At 41.4% G+C, this 24,102-nt stretch overlaps 1 protein-coding gene across 1 annotated transcript in view; it reads left to right on the top strand.

Moving 5' to 3' along the window:
* Positions 1-24,102, top strand: part of LOC137256259 (uncharacterized) — a 65,875-nt gene extending 41,773 nt beyond the window's left edge. Inside the window, exons 3-12 of the mRNA XM_067793991.1 lie at positions 7,488-7,597; positions 8,586-8,712; positions 9,304-9,450; positions 13,614-15,699; positions 17,034-17,189; positions 17,835-18,095; positions 19,244-19,474; positions 20,467-20,678; positions 21,601-21,697; positions 22,314-24,102. Of these exons, the coding sequence (XP_067650092.1) occupies positions 7,488-7,597; positions 8,586-8,712; positions 9,304-9,450; positions 13,614-15,699; positions 17,034-17,189; positions 17,835-18,095; positions 19,244-19,474; positions 20,467-20,678; positions 21,601-21,697; positions 22,314-22,750 (3,864 nt within the window). The 3' untranslated portion in view covers positions 22,751-24,102. The remainder of the gene's footprint in view (positions 1-7,487; positions 7,598-8,585; positions 8,713-9,303; positions 9,451-13,613; positions 15,700-17,033; positions 17,190-17,834; positions 18,096-19,243; positions 19,475-20,466; positions 20,679-21,600; positions 21,698-22,313) is intronic.

Raw genomic sequence — 24,102 nt, forward strand, 5'->3', positions numbered from 1 at the left:
GATAGCTACATACAGTTGTGAAACCAGTGCTGTTTTAACGCGCATTCCACCCTGAACTTAAACTGTATTTATTCAGGTAAACGTTTTTAAACGTCATCAACATCTGCTCATACGTTTCTGCGTATTTTCAGATTTCTAAAATAAATGAAAATATTTGTTCAATAAATACGCGAAGTCCGAATTTGCCGATACAGCTCATAGAGTTCCCGTGGTTTCTTTACTAGGTAGAGCAAGGTTAAATTGTTTGCCACTAATGTATTTGTAGTATTATTAAACAGAAGTCGGGCCTGCATACAGGCTGACGCGATCGCTTGTCATGCCGATGGAATAGGTTTGAATCCATTCAACTTTGTATAATATAGACAAACTTTGTATTATATAGACAAACTTAATGGATAACAACTTTCAGTGAGAAACATCGCACCCTGAAAATAAAAACAAATGTTATCCATAACGCGTGTCTTTCTTGTACTTCCCAGCTTCTGAAGTGCCACCCAAAGGACTGACATTGTGAAACCCATCATGGTGCAGTCATTTCCTCTTACAATGTAGACGTATGGCGCTAAATGGAAATCTCAGGGAATATCAATGCCACATAATGGGATGGAAATTCGTTCCTGGGATTTCAAAGTTATTGCCACTTACAGATGTTTCAAATAGTGCATGCATTGTATACACGGTCTTGAAGATGTTGCTTTACCGTTACAGTGGTAATACAGGTGAAACGGGTGTATACCTTACATGGCTGCATCATGCAGACACTGGCTCCCAATCCCATAGGGTGAAAACAGACCGCGAGTTCTATATAGCGTATTCAGTTCCTAGTACTTCCTTTCCCTCTAATATATGTAGCTTGCAGTTGCATGGACAAGGCCACTTGAGCTGAAATCGATCCATTATTGTTATAAAATACTCGGAAATTAGTTTAAGGTGAAGTTATCATCATGTTAGCAAGGTATACCCCTCGGTTCTGCTGGGAGAGCGGAATGTCGGGGGTTAAATACCCGAAAAGTTGAAAGCTGGTATTTTGACCCTGGCGCATGGTATAGAATGAATAAAACAGAGGTTCAAAAGTCCCATCGCCCGACTCCCGGTACAAGTCATTTATACTTCGGGCAATCAAATAATGACATCTTACTTGTCCATGGGCTACCTGATAATTTCCACTTATGGTTTCAAAGTGTAAATAAAGTTGGATTTCTTTTCATATCTGCTCAAATGTAGCTATTGAATTTCGCAATCATGATAGCTTAAGTCGGGACTTGCACAGCAGCAAGAAATGCAGACCGACCCACACAGAGCGAGCGAGCAAAGACTCACTCACTCACTCACTGAAACATACATTCTTACACGCACACCCACACGCATGATAAGTCGCTGAATAAGTAGCTGTAGTGTGATTGACTTAAATCCTATCATCTGACTTCTCATCCACTGAAGTAGACAGTTTATACAGTATACACATACCAGAGAATAAGGTTTATAACCCTTTTAACACAACGAAACTCAAACACCACACACGGTGTGCTTGTCGTTATCATTGCAACAGTGTAAACCCAGATGTCACCGACAACTCTTATCAATCCTAAATGACGGATATGCCTTCTATACGAGTGTAAGAAGCGTCACCATCTCTGTACACTGTGCACCGATCCCCAAAACTCCCACCAGTTATATGAAAAATAATAGAGGTAACACCAAATAATAAGGTATGCATAACATTTGTTTTATGAAATAGTGAAAATACCCAGAAGAGAAACGTTTTGTTTCGAAGTGTCTCAGAATGATCTTTGTTAGCTCTTTCTGTCGCATCTATCAACACTTCCCCGAACAAATCTGTTTGAACATTCATTCACCATCAATTCAATATTTGCTTTAATTCTTGCCACCATCAGAGTCTGTTTCTAACATACAAGCAAGATGCATGCTCTGGACAAGATGACAACTTTCACGCTTTCTGAGTCAGATCAGCGTCATTGTGTCCTGAGACAGTGAGTGAGAGTGCGTGGAAGGTTAATTCAGTTAAGCAGCCAGAACTGGTATTGTAGTGCAGGGTATTCTAACCATTCTGCGAATATACTCCTTGTTTGTATCAGCAACAACAGTTACTTGGGCTAGTCATGCCCAGCTGTTGTGTGTTATGAAACTCTGACATAATACAAAAATACGAAGTCCCCGATCTCCAATTTTCTGTACTAGTGGACGGTGGGTGCCTCACGTAGTTTGGAGATCCCACACTAGCGGAAACATTATCAGATATTCCATCTTTATAGAAACGGATGCACGATGTAATGCGCAATATACCAGCCTTGTGTTACGGGGTATCCCAGTACTGTATCGTGGTGTATACTAGTATTGCATCACATGGTATCCCAGTACTGTATCGTGGTGTATACTAGTATTGCATCACGGGGTATCCCAGTACTGTATCGTGGTGTATACTAGTATTGCATCACGGGGTATCCCAGTACTGTATCGTGGTGTATACTAGTATTGCATCACGGGGTACTCCAGTATCGCATCACGTGGTATGCCAGAATTGTATAACGTGTGTTAAAGTATTATGTCACGGTGTATACCAGTATCATGCAGTGTAAATGTTAGTGTTATCACAAGGTGTATACCAGTATTGTATCACAGTATGAACCAGTATTTCCACAGAGACTGTGCCAGCCTCCTGTATATGTCTCAATACAACGCATCAATGTTGATATGGGAATTAAACAGTCATGTATTTTGTCTAGCGAGGTCATCAGAGTACACTCTTCCTTACAAACACTCAACAGATTCAAATTGAAATCTATGACGAAGTGTCCGTGCAAACCAAATTGACAAGGTTCTTCATTTTGTATGCCTACGGGTTCCAAACATTTAAAGATGTTGACATTTTGGCCCGAGATTCGACTCCCGTGGTCGTATTTTAATGTTGAAATAAAAGCTTTAATGTCCAAGATGCCCTTGATGAAGACAGACGTGACATTTCGTCAGATGAGCTCCTCCTTTTAGGAATAGAATTACACAACAAAACCGTCACCGACCTAACACCTGCACTGTAAGATATAAACTAATACCATCCCATCACGTGATCAGTGGATTAAACACCAGTGGCGATACAGGTGTCGTAACACCTCTTAACTGTCACGATTGGCACTGGCATTGGTTCTACAAGGAGCCTCTGACCAAACTGTGGAGTTCCTCGCTGTTCTAGCTACCGTAAGATTGCTTTAGGCACAAATAATCAACAAGGGCCTCCACCAATAGCTACGTTGTGTAAAGTGGAGAATTTGTTTATTTGATCTGGGTTGAGAGTGGATCTGAAAAAGCAGGTGTTCTTGAAAACCAAAGCTTGTTTATGTGGGACAGTTGAAAATAACAGTGCGTGGTAAATGTTGAAAAGAGAATATTTAGATAAAGGTTATTGGAATACTTGAAGCTGTAGTGAAAGGTGTATATTTATGCCCCCAAAATATAACTATTCAAATGCCGAACTTGTATGATCGAGCAATTACTGACATTTTGACAGAGGAAGAAATGACAAGGGAACACAGTGTATATTTCAGTACAGAATATTTAAAACAGACAAAATACTATTTTCGTGAACAAGTGGAATCATCACTTTATGATTATAAGGCACATGCTTTAGACTTTTCTTTTAGATGACTTTACTTTTTATTTACTTTTTGTTGACTTTTCTTTTAGTTGACTTTTCGTTTAGTTGACTTTACTTTTAGCTGACCTTTCTCTTAATTGACTTTCCTTTCAGTTGACTTTACTTTTACATTACATTTAATTGACTTTTCTTATAGTTGACTTTTCTTATAGTTGACTTTTCTTATAGTTGACTTGAAAAGGGAAAGGGAAAGGGTCTTGGCGCCTCTCTTTATGAAACAAAGGTTTTAACAATATCAATTTATGAAACAGAAAGAGTTTTGAAGCTTTTAATCAGGAAACGTAAGTTGTTTTGTCGTATATATTGAGGAAACAGTAAGGTATTCTAGGCTTTTTTTAAGGAATGAGCTCAAGTGTACAAAATAACGACCTGCTTCAGCATGTGTAGACGCATGTGTGTAGACGCCATGAAAAACAGGTCGCAAGTTAGCACATGTAGATTTTGATGCACCACGTAATTTGACATCCATTCAAGTTGTTTACATTTCTGTTCATAGTCGGATTTGTGGTGATTCTGAATGTATGGCCGCTTGGGCCTAGATATAACTTTAGAGCAACGTGTAAGACTTTGTATCACTGATGTACATATGGTCGATATACGAAGACTCAATCCATGAGATACTGACTGACACTGACTGAAGAGAGTAGAACAATTCTAAATTTCAACTGACTCGCCCGCTCCCATAATCACAGTCACGGGACTGATCGTGCAAGTCAATGACATCTCACTAATATATGGAAGTGAAGGGCTTCAGTCGACCATCAGGCAGCGCATCACCTTTTGATAACACCAGCTCGAGGACTAGCCTCATCCTATGGTACAGCCAGCGGGTCCATGATAATCCTTGACAAACTCCTATCAATTAGTTCGACACTCCCGCTAGTATCGGGAAACAAGAGAGCTTTAGGGCGGATAAAGATGTAGTTTAAATTCAGGGTGCAAAACAGATGTACAATCAAACCTTGATGTTTCGAAATCTATCTAGAAGTATTGCTCAACATAATAGACCTGTGAAGATCAGGAGTAAAATAGGCCTTCAACATCCTATCCTTGCCACAAAAGGCGACTATGTGTGTCCTAAGAGGCGACTAAAGGCTTCGTGGCTGACTTGGTTGACATCTCGTATGTCATCGCCTACCAATGTCGCATATTGATGCTAATGCTGTTGATCACTGGATTGTCTGGTCCAGACTGGATTATTTACAGACCGCCGCCATGTAGTGGAATATTGCTGTGTGCAGCGTAAAACTAAACCCACGCACCCACTCATTCAACGTAATAGTCTCTTTTAAGCGCTGTCAGTAGTTTGCAGTGTCAAACGAGTTTTACCCTATCATCTGTACTTGAATGTCGTGTGGGCTTCCTGTACCCCCATAACCAGAAGCAGTTGTCAGCTGTTATTGATAAAGCTATGTAGTTACTATGCAGTTACTTATATCACTTCTGTAAGACATGTGCCCATGCAGGTAGCAAAGGTATTGTAAGTCCCCATGGTCCCTAGTGTGGTGATCTACCTTCAGTTGTTGGCGATCTATATCCTGTTTTTATATTGTGTTGTCCCTTCTAGATAAAATGTTTTATGTATAAGTACTAGTTTTACATGTATATCTGTGATATATCTGTCCTTTGTCGACAGATTTTTAATATATGCATACATTCCATTTAAATGTTAAATGTTCTCGTCACGATATGGCTGAGATATTGCCGATGTGACGTTAAATATTAACTCACTCACTCACTGTAAGACATGTGTTATAGTACATCACGGGCCTGTGGCCCACATACTTCGAGTGAATAAAATTGTGTAAACTTCCACCCGGTCATCTCCAGCTGTGGATAATGCGACGCACTGACGCACTGACGCACTGACGCACTGACGGATTGACGAACTTTGTTTTTATTCCCGAACTTTACGAACTACAAATAGTTGTCAGTTTGATTTATGTATTAGTGTCACGAATACATGCATTAGGACTTTGCATTGCCGAGTACTATAAGTATGGAATCTTCCAAATGTGTTATTGAGAAAACGAATCACACTGTTTAGATGCAGACATATATGGTACACTCCAGTCAACTGTTGACAGCAGAATTCAGATACACTCTACCGTTTATACTGACATACAGACTTACGAATCATTGTTATCTCGAAGTCTTTGGTGTCATCCAAATTAACTCGAGTAATCAAAAGTTCGAGACAAACGGGATTTTACCCACAGGCTATCTTATTACACCAATTAACGTCGTGTTTAAGATGTCGTTAAACCTAATCCTCGACTCGATGAAAGTCACAGGGATAGAAGTCCTAGCAATCTGCATTCGTGATCAGAGGTGAATAGATTGTTTGGTCACACCTGGTTGATTACATGAATCGGGTCCTAACTGTCGGCCGAAGCCCATTTATTGACCATCGTCATATAGCTCGAATATTGCAGGGTCCGGCGCACACAAGACAGATCGACAGGGAAAAAGTTTTGGCATTTAGAGACGAGAGACAGAATAAATATACTTTGTGGTTTCCCTCTGCGGTGAACCCTTGTAAATGTAAACAGTAGCATATATCCTGTGGTGGGTGGGAAGGTTGGGGGAGTTCAAATGACGTCAGAGAGTTTACACCTGAATTTATCCTTCCTCTTTACACGTGTCCTGTTACGTATGCGGAAGTGGATGAGCATTCATTAACATTCAGCAGGCGACGGAGTCTTTGGACTGGACAGGTGTCGTTTTCCACCATCTGGTCATTGTAAAATACGAAATAATATAATATTTCGTTAAACTAACTAACTATTCAACGTTTAGAATGATATTCTTGTAGTGTGAGAGAGTGAGGGTGATCTTGGTCCGCTTAATACGGAGCAACGTTTAGAGTGACGTTTAGAATGACATTCTTATAGTGTGAGAGAGAGAGGGGGATCTTGGTCCGCTTAACGCAATATTATCAATATTATCAATATTGTTATCAATCGTTATTAATGTTGGGAAACAAAATGAAATGAATCGACTATCTTGATGGGCTGGCCAGGCTCGCTGGCTTGGTTGACACATTTTATCGTATCTCAATACAGATCGATCTCGCAGATCGATGCTCGTGCTGTTTGTAACTGAATTGTCTGGTCGTCCAGACTGGATTACATACAACCGCCCAGATATTAGCGTAAAGCCAAACTCACTCAGGGGCTGACAGTCACCTTAGTGCTAATACTACCGTAAGTCTTCGCTAAGGGTTGATTATCCGACGGTAGATGCCATGGGACAAAAAACATAGTGATGATAGTTGTATAAATGTGCCACTTCAAATGAGTGAGGGCACCAGGACCTAGATTTTCGAAGCCCTGTAAGTGCTAAGACAGCTGTAATTTTATGTTAATGTGTGGCACCTACGCAACGAGAGCTCCTAAAATCAAGACCCATGTGTTCGTGAAGTGGAGTGCATACACTGTAGCTCTCGCCATGTCTATAGAATCTATTTTAATAGATAGTTTGGCTACATCTATACGCATTTGTTAATAACATTTGTCGTTTAGACTTTGAAACCAAGAGCCCAACACCTGCTACACAAAACGTCGTCAGCAAGAGCAAGTTAGATGAAGACAAGTTTCGATAAGTAACTCGGAAAAAAAGTAATTGTTTCAAATAGTTCAGCAGCACTGGTAGATTCGCACATTGTAGCAGCGAATATTTCCGCACCATAGGACTCGAACCCAAATCTTTCCGAGAAAACTGAAAGCTCCTGGCTACACATCTGATCTTCAAACATGTGACACTTCCTGGTGATGTTTATTTCCAACGGGTAACCATGGAAATGGTCTATTTTCAGGTGCTGCTGGCATGTGCGTTGTGTTTGGTGGGTGTGGTCTTCTTCACATCTCTGAAGACTTCCTTCCTGTATCTCTTGGCCTTGAAGCAACAGTCTGACGGCAAACAGTGGTACGTGTAGGTCAACAACAGTCTTCATGTATGACTTGCAAATTACAGACGGTCAGACGTAACACACAGAATTTATTTACATTTGTGGCTTTGAAGCAAGCAGTAAAATAACAGTAGTTACCACTGACGTAGCTCACATTATGAAAAAAACAAAACAAACAGAAAACAACCAAACTGAAAACAAAACAAAACGAAAATACCAAAAACAAAAAAAACCCCCCAAAACCGGGCTTACACGTGACTGTTGTTAAAAAGGTTTGGCAAGCCCTCAATAGTCTCTAAATATAAAACCCTCCGACCCACTGGCTTGCAAAACTTGGCTTGCTACGCACCTGAATTACACAATAACGCGGAGCACATTAGTTGATAACTCTTTTCATGATCATTTGATTAATCACATAACTGCATTTCACCTGCAAATGCTACATTTAAGTACTGTGCTGATTATCGTCTCCCATCACACCTGGGTCTCCGAAATAGCACTTTTATGGGTAACATACTATATTGATAAAAATAAATTACGCACACTGGAATCCGTATTATTTCGATATATTTTGGCTATTCAGGGCCTCGTTCCTCAAAGCGATCGTAGAGTTATAGTATGGGAGTTACGACTGTCGTAAGTCTATGTTACAGTATGGGAGTCACTGCTGTCTTAAGTCTATGTTACAGTATGGGAGTTACGACTGTCGTAGGTCTAGGTTACAGTATGGGAGTTACGACTGTCGTAAGTCTGTTACAGTATGGGAGTCACGACTGTCGTAAGTCGATGTTATAGTATGTGAGTCACGACTGTCGTAAGTCTATGTTATAGTATGGGAGTCACGACTGTCGTACGTCTATATTAAAGTTTATTAGTTACGATGATCGTAGCTCTACGATCTCAATGGGGAAAGGGACCCAGGTATCGTTCCTTTTTACATGGAACTACCAGGATTAAGAATCTTTTTAGCATACCTCTGCTACATTCATTATGTTTTGGTTTCAGGTATGCAGCATTATTTTTCGTCCTGCTTGTCCCAGAAATTGTCATCTTTTTCCGAATCATCTGGGGTAGTTCTTTCGCGGTGAAAGGTCGACTAACAAGATGGCCGCCGTGCAAAATCATATTCATCGTAAGTCTCTGTTGTTTAATGATCTCAGTTTTTCCTAACGTTTAGCCCTAGATATGATATTGCATGGAAATACTAAATAGGAAAGAATTCAACAACATCCGTTACTTCGATATAAGCTGGCACGTTCTAAACACAGGTGACTGTATGCCTGGAATGTATTTCTCGACGTTAACGAATGTCTTGTGGGCTTTCCCTCAACGTTTAGCCTGACGGTGTCATATGAGGGAAATGACGACAACATCTGTTATGGATGATGCTTGATGGGTAAAATGATCACGGGACACTGGCACTTTGAGGACGCTGGGGTAAGCTTTGGGTGGAAGTATTCGCTGGCCACGCCAAATGCTTTAGTTCGGCTCCCCGCATGTGAAGCTCCCGTCTGGTGTCCCCCGCCGTGATGTTTGCTGGAATATTGCTAAAGGCGACGTAAAACTAAACTCATGCACGCAAGCATTCACGCACTCACTTGCGTCATGACGCTCTGAGTTGTAAGTAGTCTGCAACTGCAATAGATATATGCAGCGACGTTATATACAGTTGTATTTCTTATCACTATTGTCGTACTTGAAGCACTCTACAATGTCTTAACAGGGTATGTTCACAACAATCCTTGAGTCAGCTGCCTTGGCGTTCTTCACTCTGGAGGTCTCCCCCCAGCTCCCCGGCTACCTGGTCCTGCCCTTGATGAACGTCCTGCTGTTCCTGCAGGTGCTTCTCGAGCAGTGGAAGAGATCCACGGTAAGTGTCTTTGTGTCTGTCTTAGTACCTAAGCATATGTCTTAGCCTCTGTCTCAGTATCTTAGTAAATGTCTCATTATCTATCTTACAATCTACCATAGTATCTGTATTCGTAGTTTTCTTAGTATCTGCCTCAGTATGTCTTAGTATGTCTTTGTTTCTGCCGTAGTATCAGTCTCAGTATATCTTAGTATAGGTCTCAGTATCTGTCTTAGTATAGGTCTTAATATCTGTCTTAGTATAGGTCTTAATATTTGTCTTAGTTTATGTCTCAATGTCTGTCTTAGTATCTGTATCAGTATATGTCTTATATGTCCCAGTATCTGTCTTAGTATATGTCTTAGTATCTGTCTTGGCATCTGTCTTAGTATCTGTCCAAAACAGGCTGACTGGGTTCTCTAAACTATCTGGGTCTACTGCAAAAAAAGCGCTAACCTTGTGTGATTGAAAGGATCAATGTGATCGAAATAAAACCGACAAGAAATCTCATGATCAGAGTTAGTTGTACAGTTCCGACCATGTTAAGAGCATGTGTTTCGGAGTAGCTAACTTGCGGAGATGGACCGAAGTTCATTAAGGCATGTCATTTAGCCACCAAAAGGACACGGTAACTGTGAAAAAACGAGCATCTGGTAGTCCATTGGGCATTGATGACCAATTTCATCATGTCTACCGTTTTGGATACTATTTTGGGTGACTTTACAAATGCTGATGAAAACACGTGTGCGCAAGAGGAACACATACCATAAAACTTAGCTTTCCAGTGTGGTATGGATAACAAAGTACCTGGAATCAAATGTTCATTGGAAGGGGTTCTGTCTGCAGTGAAGTCATTATGAAGACGGTATACGCACTCACTCAAATAATTTCGCAACTAGATACATAGATCAATAAATGTAACCTTTCCTCTATACCGATCTATGGAATTGGAAACCGATGACATTGGTCAACGAAGCCACCGAGTCTGACCATCAGATCCCGCCTGTTACGATAAGCATGGTTTACGGTTGATCAGTTCTAACCCGGATCTTCAAGGGTTCAAATGCAGTATGTTGGTACATGTAGCACTGACATTGTTTAAAGACCAGCGAGCCCGACCATCCGATTCCGCCTCTTACGATAAGCATGGGTTTCTGAAGATCAATTATAACCTGGATTTTCACGGTGCCATTGTGAAGAGGTTAATGTGACTTTTTGTATGTGTTAAAGAGTGAGTAATAATATGGCCTAACACCGCTGCTGGCAATACATCCAGCAATGTATAAAGAGTGGACATGGGCTTCACACCTGGTACCCATTGTGAGAATCCGGCCCGATCTAGTGTTATCGAAGAGCCACGGATAGTATGATAAACTACGTCAGTTGAGACAGTCGTAACGCTAGGATCGCTAAATCTGAAGCGTGTCTCGGGACGTTCTGTGTGATGAGCGAAGCGTGCCTCCGGGTTTTTTGTGTGACGTTTTTTTAAGGACAGCTGAATAACATTGAAAATTTTGATGTACAAGTGGCAGGTTTCTAGTCTCTACTGTACATAAACTGTATGCTGACTTAATCGTTAACCGTCTTCACCGTCATCTTTTAAATCTTCGGGAATTCAACACCTCAGTTGTAAGGTCAGATCTTTCAGGTAAAAAACAAAATCACACAGTAGCGCCAATTTCATGTATCTCTTTAATTAACAAGAAGTGTTTTTAAATTGTTTAAAAAGAAGTCCGTTATCTCATTAAACAACGTCATTGTTGATTTTAGTGACTTCAGGGATTAACCGTTACGTGTGTGCAGGATGCAGTGTCGTCTTATTTAGCTAAGCGGTGGACTCTTCCCCCCTCCACTATCCCGGGGGTGGTGTGTTACTCGGTCAGACAGCCACTCAGCGTGTGACGGCGTTGGTGCTGTCACCGTGCCACCCGTCGAGGAAGCTTTGTTTACTGACATTGTGCAACGATGTTGAATTTGAGCTTGTATTGCAAGTCTCATTCATCCGATAGCCAGACAGCTCGTGCCTCAGCCCTCATGCTGTCGATTACAAGTGCTGGGAACCTTGCTCCACACGCTGAACCATGATGAGAGGCGAACCCAGCCTTTCGGCGACACCAGCGAACGCTAGTCTGCCGTCGATGTTAACAAATATTAACATGCGTGTTAGACTCCTACATCTGAAGCGAACCGATTGTCATTCATTGATCAGCACCAGTTTCAGTTTTCCGCTGTGGTTATTTGTGTGGTAGGGCTTACTTATAGTGAGTGAGAAAGACGTTTTATTCTGGACATATAGTGCCTATCAATAGTTTAGACTCACCAGTGTAAATGTGGCCACTATTTTCACTCAACTGGTCTAACTAGATTTTGCAAAATATTCTTCAAAAGTACTGTTTCCACTTGAACTGGTGTATTGTAAAACAATTTCGTAACGTTCAAAAGATCATTGTCATGAGATCAATAAATGGTGAAGGTGAATGAGATTAGTCGAATTCTTACGTAAAACCTACACTAAAATGCATCTGATCCCAAGCTAGATATTTGCACATGCTTTTCATCAATGCATGATCCTCGTACATTTCATCTGCACAAGGTATGCAGTTAATTTTCTCAAGTTAGTGGAGTACATCATCTTCGATGTAACCACGCGCAAACGCAAACACACACACACACACGCGCACACACACGATGGTTTGTAAAGATATAATCAGATCAGCTGCTTCAGTCAGAGGGTGTTGTTTTTTTAAATAGGTGATCAAGCTGTAATCGACATTTCCAAATTTGCGGGAGGAAACTTCCGAAAACTGACGCTTGTCTGAATCAACACATTCAAATGTATTTGTGTCAAATCCCTTTAAGAAAAGAACGTCGGAAATAATTTAAACCACATCCAAACAGTCTCATTCTTTCCTTCTGAATCACGAGGGTCGTTGTATTTTCTTCCCTGACATGAGTAATGAGGACTTCTGGAAAAACTAGGATGTTCAGATCAAACCTGTTCTTTGAAGTAGGGCATAACCATCGTTCAAATATTGGCCCATCTGCTTCTACAGTGTGTACACAGCCTTGTGTAGGCGTGAGAGTCAAGCCAAAGGCAACATGAATTACATGTCTTGCTGATAAATTGCTAAAGTTAGCTTAAATGGGGAAGAAGTGAGGGTTTCCTGATTTGCCCTCTGTTGTGAAGTCCCACCTTTGTAAACCGGTTTAAAGCCTGACAGAAGCATACAACTGGGGACCTTTAGGAACAGGTAGCTTAGCTGTTTCCTTTCTCGACATCCCGGTGGTTTAGTTGTTCTTTATTGTGTTCATTATCGAATGAGTGAAGATAGAATAGCCTATTGACAAATGCGTTCAAATTGTCGCAGTTTATTGTTGTTGATGCTGTCGTCTACTTGTATACTGACGAAGGCACCGTTATTTCAGTGCAACAAAAACAAGAAAGCCCTTTTAGTACCCATAAGAAAAGAGGGGCGGTGGAGGTAGCCTAGTCGTTACAGCGTTCGCTCCTTAGGCCGACTATCCGGCTTCGATGCCCCACATGGGCACAAAGTGTGAAGCCTGTTCTTGTGCACCCCACAGTGAGTTTGCTGGTGTATTGCTAAACGCGTCGTAAAACCACACTGACTCACCTATAAGAAAGGAAAGTGTCTAATATTTCCCACTACGTCACGTACTTTGTTAATTATAGTTATAGATACGCAACAACAACAACATAGATGTCATCAATAGTTCAACATGGTCAAACGATGCTCATACACACAATTGCGTTTGAAACCTATATAGACAGCCTCTCTATATGAAAATATATTAAATAAACTCAGGATCGAAAACGGCTAAGTTGGGGAACCATAGGAAGGATATACGTCATGATAAAAATGTTGTACAAAAATACATATATTTTAGTGATACATAAAATGCATTTGTGACATCTGTAATTATTTACTGAGGTGTTGATATGATGACGATAAATCGACTCTGCTTTTTAATGACGTCGCTTGTGGTGTGATGTCAAAATGTCTTTATTTGTCAATCTCCATGAACTGGAGGCGATGGGGAGCGAAAGCTGTATGCGTTATTACATAACTTACATTTACACAATCAATTATAGCATAATGTGAAATAGACAAATGTACGTCTGATTTTCCAATTCTCGTATTGCTCAATCGTATCATTGATTTCAGGCACGAAACTTTCTGCCTAACCACAACGTGCCGTCACCATCTTTCGTGTCGCGAGTTCTGCACAGTGTAGCAGCCATTGTCGGCATCAGCATCTTCGTCCTGTCAGCCTGCCTCCTCATCGTTCTTGACATTACGGAAATGCCAAGAGTTGTCGCCCTTATCGCAGCAGTTCTCGCACTTTCTGTAGTGTGGAGCCAGCCAATCAGAGTTTACATATTTCAAGCAGAATGCTCGTCAGAGACCGTCCGGTACAACATCTCTCTCCTCCTGTCCTTTGTAAGAATCGTATCCCTGGGAATATTCTCAATGGCTGTGATCCCTATGGGTGGAAAAGTCGATATATATGATTCACCAAAGTTCCTTTGGGATGGCATAGTATCTCTGGGACAGAGTAGTGTCTTAATGTCCGTCCTTGCTGTTAATTGTTGTTCAGGATTGCTGACGTATGCTTTGACCCGAATCTCCGCCTACTATACCACCACATGGTCAGGCATTCTCATCCCATCCATCTTGTCTACAACAATTGCATCGGTAATTTACATCCTGAACTGTTTTGATGGCATCTACCTAACGTTAAGTGTCGATGTGTGTCCGATGTCAGAGGAAAGTTTGATCGTTGCCGGATTTGTGATTCTGCTATGGCTGCTACCTATGCTTATCATGAGAAGGAACTACTTTATACCAGCTGATACATTCTTCAAACCGGAACACGAGAATTTTATCACCTTTGGCTACAGTGCTGTGTTCTTCGATCAACACTCTCTTCTGAACTATTATCCTTGTCCTTTGATGTTTCGCGAGACAGGATTGAACGGAAATGGGAGAAGCCGGGTATTCATGTGTACAACTATGTACAGGGAGGCTGATTATGAGATGGAACAACTGTTAAAAAGTCTTGCCAAAATATCAAAGTCTCAACGCCTTAAGAAGAAGAAAATATACCTTGAAGCCCACATTTTCCTTGATAATGGCGCTGAAGGATTAACACTGAAAGAATTCTCTCTTCAGCTTATGGCTTTGGTACAGAACTGCCTGGCTGTTGGTCGGTCAGATGGAAGCATATATAAAACTCCTTATGGTCTTCAAATTTCATGCGTCCTCCCAGGCGGTATGCCATTGTTTGTTCACCTTAAGGACCCAACATTTGTTAAGGCCAAGAAACGATGGAGTCAAGTGATGTACATGAACTATATAATAGATTACCGTATTAAAATGACAACACAGATCGCTGATATTCAGCATCAGATGAAGCTGAAGAAGGAAGTGGGACCCACGAAGTACACCCAGATGATCATGCAGATGAGATCCTTTCTTGAAAACCTTAAGGATCAGGATGAGGAACAAGAGAAGAGATCCATACACAGTAAATGTGGTTCGGCATACAGTTCTGATCAAGGGATTGAAACAGGAGATGACATGTCTGAGACCTCCAGTCAAAGATATCAGGAGAAGGCTGCAGAATATAGCAATGGGAGATCTACCTACCCTCCTTCTGCAAGCAACAGCTATGCCAATTTGGTCTCTGCAGAATATCCTGTCGGGAAGACCACGCCAATATATATGTCTGAAACTTCTTCTCAAACCGGAAGCCACACCAGCGGGGATGATGGGAGACCCAGCACAGTATTTCCCTCCTCTGCTTCCTACACAAGCTTCATCTCAACTGACTTTTCTGTTTCTAAAGTCAACCCTGCTTATATTCCCGATGAAAACGAGTTGCTGCCACCAAAATGGCTGCCAGAATTTACATCAGATTCAACCCTCACTAGTCATGCGCCTAGTCTGTCAGACATCAGAGGCTCAGCGAGGGATCTCAACATGCTGGAGTTTGCATCTGATGAGAAGATAGCCACAATCTATAAAGATACGTCAGCGCTGGATCTGTCCCAGTTAACTCCGACATATGATGACAGGACGTACATCCTGGCGACAGATGCTGATATGCAGTTTAATGACATGAGCGTTCTTGACTTGGTGGAAACATGCAACAGCGATCTTCGTCTCGGAGCAGCTTGCGGCCGGACACATCCCATGGGGAAAAAGAAACATCCAATCGTCTGGTTCCAGATGTTTGAATATGCTAAAGGTTAGTATTTGCTCTCAAGGTATCTTGGCTTACACTGTATAAATCCTGCACCATGTGTTATCATAATGTCATGCATGCATATTTTATTAATGACACATCTGAAAATCTTATGAGAAACCAGTCACTCAATACAAATCATATGTTGCAACTGTTCGTGTTTGTCCATGACACATTGCTTTGACCTGACTACATGAAGCAATCCATTGATGAGATTAATTTGTAGACCTGACGTTAATGAGACTAATGAGTTCGAATTACTGTTGTTTTTGTATCTGTTTATAAATTCTTCACAGGGACATTTGGAATAACCTAACTGGTGACCATTCCAGGATTGTGTTGGCCATTTCTCTGATTGACAACAGATTGGCATTGCAAAAATGTTACTAATTTTGAATTAGCTCAATTGATATAACGTGCAAGTGTTTGACGTCACGATATCCGTCGTGTTCAGGAGCCGAGTGACAATGTACGTACAACACTGACGTACAAGACTCTTTACCCGGTTATGGGACACGTGACGACCAGTGTCTTCACTAACCCATGCTTATCGTAAGAAGTCACTAAAGGGATCGGGTAGTCAGGCATTCGTAACTACTCGTGTAATTACGGCAAGCCGGATGGCGTCTCGTACCCCTCTCGTGGCCATGTTTACGACTGGGTCCTGTCTAAACGGAAACGGACATGGAGATGAAAATAGTCTAGTATTGTTATCAAGGACAGATAACTCTGAATTTCCAAACATGGCCCTTATAATATCCTACATCCCGTGGGCAAAACAGCAATACGGTCATTACCTTTGCAAATATGTTTGTTAAAAGGTGTTCATCCCGTTGCTCAAAGTTTATGTTTAATTGTGTTTTGTATAGTTTAGCGAAGTTTCAAAGTTCAGCGGTCCCGCCATTTTCATGTTTTCAAATGCGTTTTACTATTGGTTTGATTGGTTTGTCACGATTCTTGGCAATAATGGCGTACGAGACAGGTACGAGTCTTCTTGTAGGTCACGGAGAGAGACAAGTAGTTACGAATGGGTAGTCAAGCTCCATGATTTGGTTGACATCGTATCCCAGATGCGTCGATTGGTGTTCATGCTGTTGATCGCTGAATTGTCTGTTATTTACAGACCGCCGAGCTGTAGCTGGAATACTGCTGGGTGTGGCGTTAAACTAAACTCACTAACTGGTAATGGTAAATGAATTTGTTTCTATGCTTGCTACAATAAACACCAACACATGTTGGACGTGTCCACTCGAAATTCCATATAACCTCTCCATAATAAATGGATGAATTACATTTCAGTAATGTGTAAAGCTGACACCCATTTGTGTATTCTGCAGACTTTTGGCTGATCAAGAGTGCCCAGAACATCATTGGATCTGTGATGTGCTGCCCGGGATGCTTCAGTTTGTACAGAGTGAAGGCTCTAGAAGGGGTGTTACACCTCTATTCCGAGCCTACATACAAACCTGGAGATGTCTTCACCAAGGACACAGGTACGCCATGCTATCCCCGTGAAACGTGGATATATATTTGATATTTGCATAGTCTCATAGCTATATCTAGGCAAGGTGCCCTCTTCTTCAAGCACCTGTACCAAAACCTCACAATGAAACAATGCTTTGTGCCTAAGCCATGACTCTAAAGGAGACAAGTGTCCAAAAACGTGAGTAACAACTTTTGATGGAAATAGAAACATTCGTTGTTAATTTTATGTAATGGTGGCCATTTCTGCTTTCTTTCTAAAACAAAAGTATGTCAAAATGAAAGTGATAAGACTGCTGTATGACTCTCGATCATTAACTCTGAGGTGTTGTCGGGCAACAAACTAAATGTGACGAAAATGCTCGCAGACCCCACCACATACGATGATCTGTAAAAGAAACCTGATACCACAATCTGAGAGTAGTACAGGCCTTTTCATGAGTCTTTTCACCTGAAAATAGTGTAAAAAAATCAGTATTAGGGAGGTGAATTCCAAATTTCAAAGTTTTCCTCTGCCCCTTCCTCGGCTAAAAATTAAGATTGACAATAAATAGGAAACACCTCTGCTCAGCTAAGTTTGACACCTATTATATACAATGTATGATGAACATTGCTTGTAATCTACCGACTGAAAGAAAGCCTTCTCGTTAATCCAGGCGAGGATCGGTGGATGTGTACTTTGATGATGTTACGTGGCTGGAAGCTCCAGTATTCGAACTTCGCCTACAACGGCACCTACTGCCCAGATACTGTGGAGGAGTTCATCAAACAGAGAAGACGCTGGATTCTCTCAGATTTTGCCAACTCACTGATGGTGTTCCGCAATCTTCCGCAGCTAATCCGCAGTAACGGGTGCTTCTCCATCATCTATGCAGTCTACTTACTCCAACTGTTCTTCATCGTTTTTCTCTCTCCTGGTAGGTGCATCCATTTCTCGTTGAAGATGTATTCAGTCTTATTCGGCCTGTTCTCTCGGGGGTGATGTGGAAAGTTGTCGTAAATGACAAAAGTTCTCAGGAGCATCTCCGATTGTAATCTGAAACCCAGTCTTGTTTATCCTCTTATTCTAACTGATCCGTGAAGGTCCGGGATAGGTTCGGTCTTCAGCATCCCATGCTTGCCATAAAAGGCGACTAAGCGGGATAAGGGTGGTCAGACTCGCTGACGTGGTTGACTCATGTCATCGGTTCCCAGTTGCGCATGCTCATGCTGTTGATCACTTGATTGTCAGGCCCACACTCGATTACTTACAGACTGCCGTCATGTAACTTTAATATTCCTGAGTGTGGCGTAAAACTAAACTCACTCTAATCAGTTAGAAGAATCGCTGGCTTGTAATGTAACTGACAACATAAACAGTGAACGAAACATGTGTCAATGTGTTTTTCTTCTGAAATCTAATACCTCAAAGTTGATGAATAAGTAGGTCTTTATTGCAATAGGACGTTTTCCGAGGACGACTTTCCCTACAATCGGGGTAGCCAGGCTATTAAGGCGTATGTTTGTGACCCCGAGGATCAGGCTCCGTTTAAGTGTGTTTCTTAAGGTTCATTAAGCTTGACGGAGATAACTGTAAATATGAACGCAAAGTCAACCTTGTCTTGTCAATAGTTATGCGTGTAGTGAGTGTTAAACAAATGCATAAAACTTATTTTGAGACCAGATGGTAAGAATAATTGGAACCGGAGACATTTACCCCATCCATTCCAGAAATATAATAGGTCTCGATTTTCCACCAAACCCGATTTCTTTGACCTACAATTATACAAACCACAGGAAATCAGTGATGACACCCAGTGTTCACCAGAAGGCCCGTGGCAGTAGCCAATTATGAAGTTCGTACAAATTCGTTTGTTTTAATTTCTTCTCGATATAGAACTCTTGCCAAACTGCAATGACCTGTCGTCAAACCAACGGAACCGATCAAGTGCTATCCTTCATTAGCATTGTGGATTCTGTCATCCATAAAGTATGTTGCTTTTATTAATCGAGTGATCGAAAGGTATTTGTGTAAATCAGTTTTCATCAGTCGTGTCCATCATACTACGCGATGTATAACCAACAGGTTCCACAGTGATAATGTTAACAGTTGGGTTGGACATGCTGGTCGGTCTGAACTTCTACATCTTGACGCCTATCGTCTCCTTCATTCTGATCCTTTACGGCTACCTGTGTACCCGCCTCTCCTCCAACATGCAGATCCTCCTCACCAAGTTCTCCATAGTCGTGCTCGGCATCTGTATGTCTGCTGTTGTGCTTGGCGCTGCTTACTTCGTCATCAGGGACTTGGTGAAAGGTGAGTTCTTGAATTTGTAGAGACCTTGTATCCTTGTTACCCCAGGCTTATAGAATATATACACGCAATCTGCTACATGGTCTTTTTCCAAATTACGTGATATGTGCCACCGATTTGATAATGCAAAAGTAATCTAGAGATCAGCTTGTATCTGTAATAGGCATATACAATACTTGACAAATTGGAATTGAAATGTAGCGATGCTCATCACCTTTCCGGAACGTCATTGTTAGTCGCAATGTCTGTGGACATGCGAAGCTCATCAAGTATTGGTGTAAGAAATGAATCTCAGCAATGTTTCCTTTCACAGTAGGGACATCTGGGTAGTGTGGAGGTTAGAGCGTTTGCTCGTCTCGCGAAAGACAAGGATTCCCAATTTGGGTACAATGTGTGAAGTCCATTCATAGGTCACCACAGTGATAATGGAATATTGCTAAAATCTCCGTAAAGCTGAACTCACTCTTTACGGTACCCTACGATGCTGCTGGTCACTGGAGTGTTTGTTATTGTCTGGTGGTCAGACGCGCTAATTTGGTAGACACACGTCGTCGTATCGCGATTTTGTAGATCGATGCTCACGGTGTTGATCATTGGACGTTCTGGTCGAGACAAGAATATTGACAGATCGTGGCCGTATAGCTGGATTATTACTAGGTGCGACGTTAAACAACACCGAGGCAACTACATATCTGTGCTATAAACCATGCTCGTCTGCTCACCTACCATCATTCACTCACTCTCAACACAAAGTCCCATCTACGTTTTCCTTCCGTCAAGATCCGGTCGTTTACAATCCATCCTTAGTCAGAGATCGCAGTCATTGGTTCATTGACTGATGATTGATGCTCGTCTTGTTTAGATTAAAGCTTGTGAGGTTCCTTTAGTCACGGGTATGTGACATCCAGAGTCGTATATTTTCATATGAGGAACATATGCTGGAATACTGTGATTACACCACTAAACAACACGATGACAAATAATGCTTTCTTCAGATATCCAGGAAGATACCCTTCAGCTGCAGGAACACTACATCCTTATCACACTGACCGGAAGTCTCCTGTACGCTGCTCTGCTCCACCCTAAAGAGTGCTGGCTGCTCTTCAATGGACTTTTCTACCTCTTCTTCTTTCCCGCCATGCATATGCTTCTTCCGGTGTATGCCTTGTGTAACATTGTGGATCAGACATGGGGCACACGGGATAACGTGAGTCAGTTTGACCTTTAAACATGGGAGGGGGCGGTGGGGTAGACTTGTGGTTAACGCGTTCGCTCGTCACGCCGATGACGCGGGTTCGATTCCCCACATGGGTACAATGTGTGAAGCCCATTTTCTGGTTCCCCCGCCGTGATATTGATGGAATATTGCTAAAAGCGTGGTAAACCTAAAAACTCACTCATTTAATCATGGAATGCGATGGGGTGTTCGCCCATCAGGTCAAAGACTAAACTCAATCACCCGGTTATAACAGGCTCCAATACACAACAGAAAGCGTTTGTTATGTCCGCGCTTCAACAGCTATCGCAACAATTGACAAAACATTTCACAATACTATACTTACAATTCGACCGATCTACTTGGTTATATTCTTACGTAGGTATCAATTGAAATCAGCAGCCGATGCAGCAAGTATTGTCATACAAGATAGTCAAATGATATTTTTTATTATTACTCACAGTGTAATATTTTCACTTCAGTATTACACTAGTGTAATACCACTTGACGTATGACGTCAAAATGGTTCAAAGTTATGACGTCACAATGCTAATGTTGATGTCTCGATTTCACTAGACCTTGCTTGACTTGAAAGCTGAGTGTCCTCACACCATAGGCAATACTAAACTCGCTCGTTTGATACCAAATCATTAACTCGTTTAATAAAAATGGTATTACACGGAAGGTCGTTTAGTATCCTCTATTAGTAGAATAGATTAATATGACGGGATGTTTGAAACTGACCGTTAAAACCATTCCTAAGTTCATTCGTATAATACCCTTTCTACTTTATATTAGTGCATGCAATATCCATTCCTTGACATTCAAAAGTGTAAAGACCAACCTTATGAAAATATTGCTCAGATATTTAACAGGAAACAGTACAGATAAACACGAATATTGTATTTTCCAGCAAAAAGCAAAGTTACCAAAGTTACTTTGCTTTCCCAAAATGAAGTTTCGGAGAAGGAGGAAGAAGAAGAACAAGGACAAGAAATCAACAGATGCAGGTTAGTGTTTGTGTCAAGAGTCGGACACTTGATCAAGGATCAAGATCAAGCCCAAGCCAGCAAATGCTGACCATATGAGCCAACAACTGCATGTGTCGCACTGGTTTGACTCGGTAACATGACTGTTTGGAGGTCAACATGAATCAACGCTCATAATATCAACCCCTGCTTTGCCTGGTACATACATACTTGTAAATAGAGTATAGCGGTACAACGATGACTTCAACGAGACAAAGAAAACCCCTGTAAAATTAATATTCTTATTTTAGTGTGTTTGAGAAGTCAAAAAGATTGATATTCCTATTCTGACAATTTGCAACTGATTTAAAGTCTTATCATCTGTAATCTGTCTGAAACTAACGTACCTCTTGAATATAGATCAACAACATCATATGTTGGCCATAAAGAGCGACCATGTGGATCTGATAGGTTGGCTCGCTGGCTGATTGGTGAGACTGCAATTTCGCCATGGACTTGTATGATCGTTCTTCGCTACAAAGGCCCGTGAAATGTGAGATCCAGACACGATTACATAGCTGTAACACTGCTGTGTCGTGAAGTAATGACCAAACCCGCCATCAGACTCACCATTGTGATTATCATTGTTCTGTTCCAGAGGAGGTTGACCCTGAAGATACCGAGGTATCCCTGGAACAGCTGAAGCCAATGAGGGGTGAGGAACAGCTCTTCTGGAATCAACTTGTGGAGAAGTTGATCGGCAAAGACATCAATCTTGGTCTCGAGAAGGACGTTCTGGCTGATGGCTTGAAATCACTCAGGCTTAGGACGCTCATTGCCATTCTGGTGGCGAATGTCATCTGGGTGATTGGCCTCGGTCTCTTCTATGCTTCATCCGTCGACACGACAGACGCGCTTAGTGGCTACGGGATTATGAATGGAATCCTGTATGGGTTTTCTTTCGTCATTCAGGTTGTCGGAATGACTGTGTATAGATTCTCAGACTGCGCCCACAGGCTTGGCAAGAAGGTTTTCAAAGATGAAAAATCCCACTGGGTAACTAGAAGGGAACATCGAAGGAAGGAACAGCTCTGAACAAATAACGGTGCTGTAGGGCTGTGCAACTCATCTGGTAGGAATAGTGCTGAAATAATGTTATACAACACTGCCTTCACTGTGGCTGCAAGAAACAGCGTTTTTGTGTATCAACAGATAACGGAACATGTATTCATGAACACAGCAACCAATATGATCTCACTTAATGCATGAAGATAGCTAGTCAATGATAATGTGATTGTATGTGAAGGCGACGGGCTGAAGGTTAGAAGTTGTGTCCGCAAAGTAATGTTCCTTCTATAGATGTATTCTAAGATTGAAGGTTAGATTGTTTTTGATTAAAAACGCATTATGTCTTCTTCATAGAACTTTCATCAAATGAATGTGTGGTTATTGTATATGGTCAGAGTGACACCTTCTGTAGCCTACTAGCACCTAATTGTTATAGGGGCTTGTTGCCATATTCATGTTTCCACTTCATAGTCATGTCTCTAACATATGTCTTTTGTGATGAATGAAAACATTCACAAATATGGGAGTCGTAAAGTAGTCGTTGCATAATGTACGCTCTTGAAATGCTTGAGATCACGCCTGTGGTCAAACTTCATATATCTTTCCACGTCTCCATGATATCCACATGACAATTCCGTGCCCCTGTCTGTATATTACGCTTTAGCCCAACTTGCCATTATGTGTTAACTTACCATTAATTAGCCTTCCAATTACCACAACACGTGGGGAGTATCCTCACGAGGGTTATAACACCTATGTAATCAAATTACATCAGACTGTATGACAAAAATAAGGATCAAAATGGTTTCCTAGTTATGGTGCTATAGCCACTGTGATGCCAAACCCCAGGATCCATTACCAATATATTGTGAAAGTATGAAGCCCATTTCTGGTGTTCACCTCCGTTATGTTGCTGAAATAGTGATGAAAGCGGCGTAAAAACATACTCCCTCACACTGGCGTATAGTTAAACCACCTTAACCAAGGAATATGATTTTAATCAGCTGTGACGATCGTTGAACCACTTTGAAGGACATTAATGTCATCAAATAGATTTGAGACATCGCAGAAAGCTATGTGAACACATGCGTCATACGATTTCTCGTTGAGTACAAGTAATATCTGTTCATATTATTGGAATATATGTAATGTATAATCTGTTTCTTATGTTATCGCCTAGCTATGATTAGTCCTTATTAACCCGACCAAAATAGGCTGGGTCTAGCACCATGGCAGGCGAGCAACTGCCACCGACAGTGACTGGTGTGTGTTTGTTATTTGTACAGTTTTGTACTTTGTTAACTGAAGTGTGTTTTCTTTACTGTTGTTTCCAATACCCACAGAGATTTGTAAATAAATTATTATTTATTTAGAATGCC

This window comes from Haliotis asinina, chromosome 11 (genome assembly GCF_037392515.1).
Source record: "Haliotis asinina isolate JCU_RB_2024 chromosome 11, JCU_Hal_asi_v2, whole genome shotgun sequence".
NCBI lineage: Eukaryota > Metazoa > Mollusca > Gastropoda > Lepetellida > Haliotidae > Haliotis > Haliotis asinina.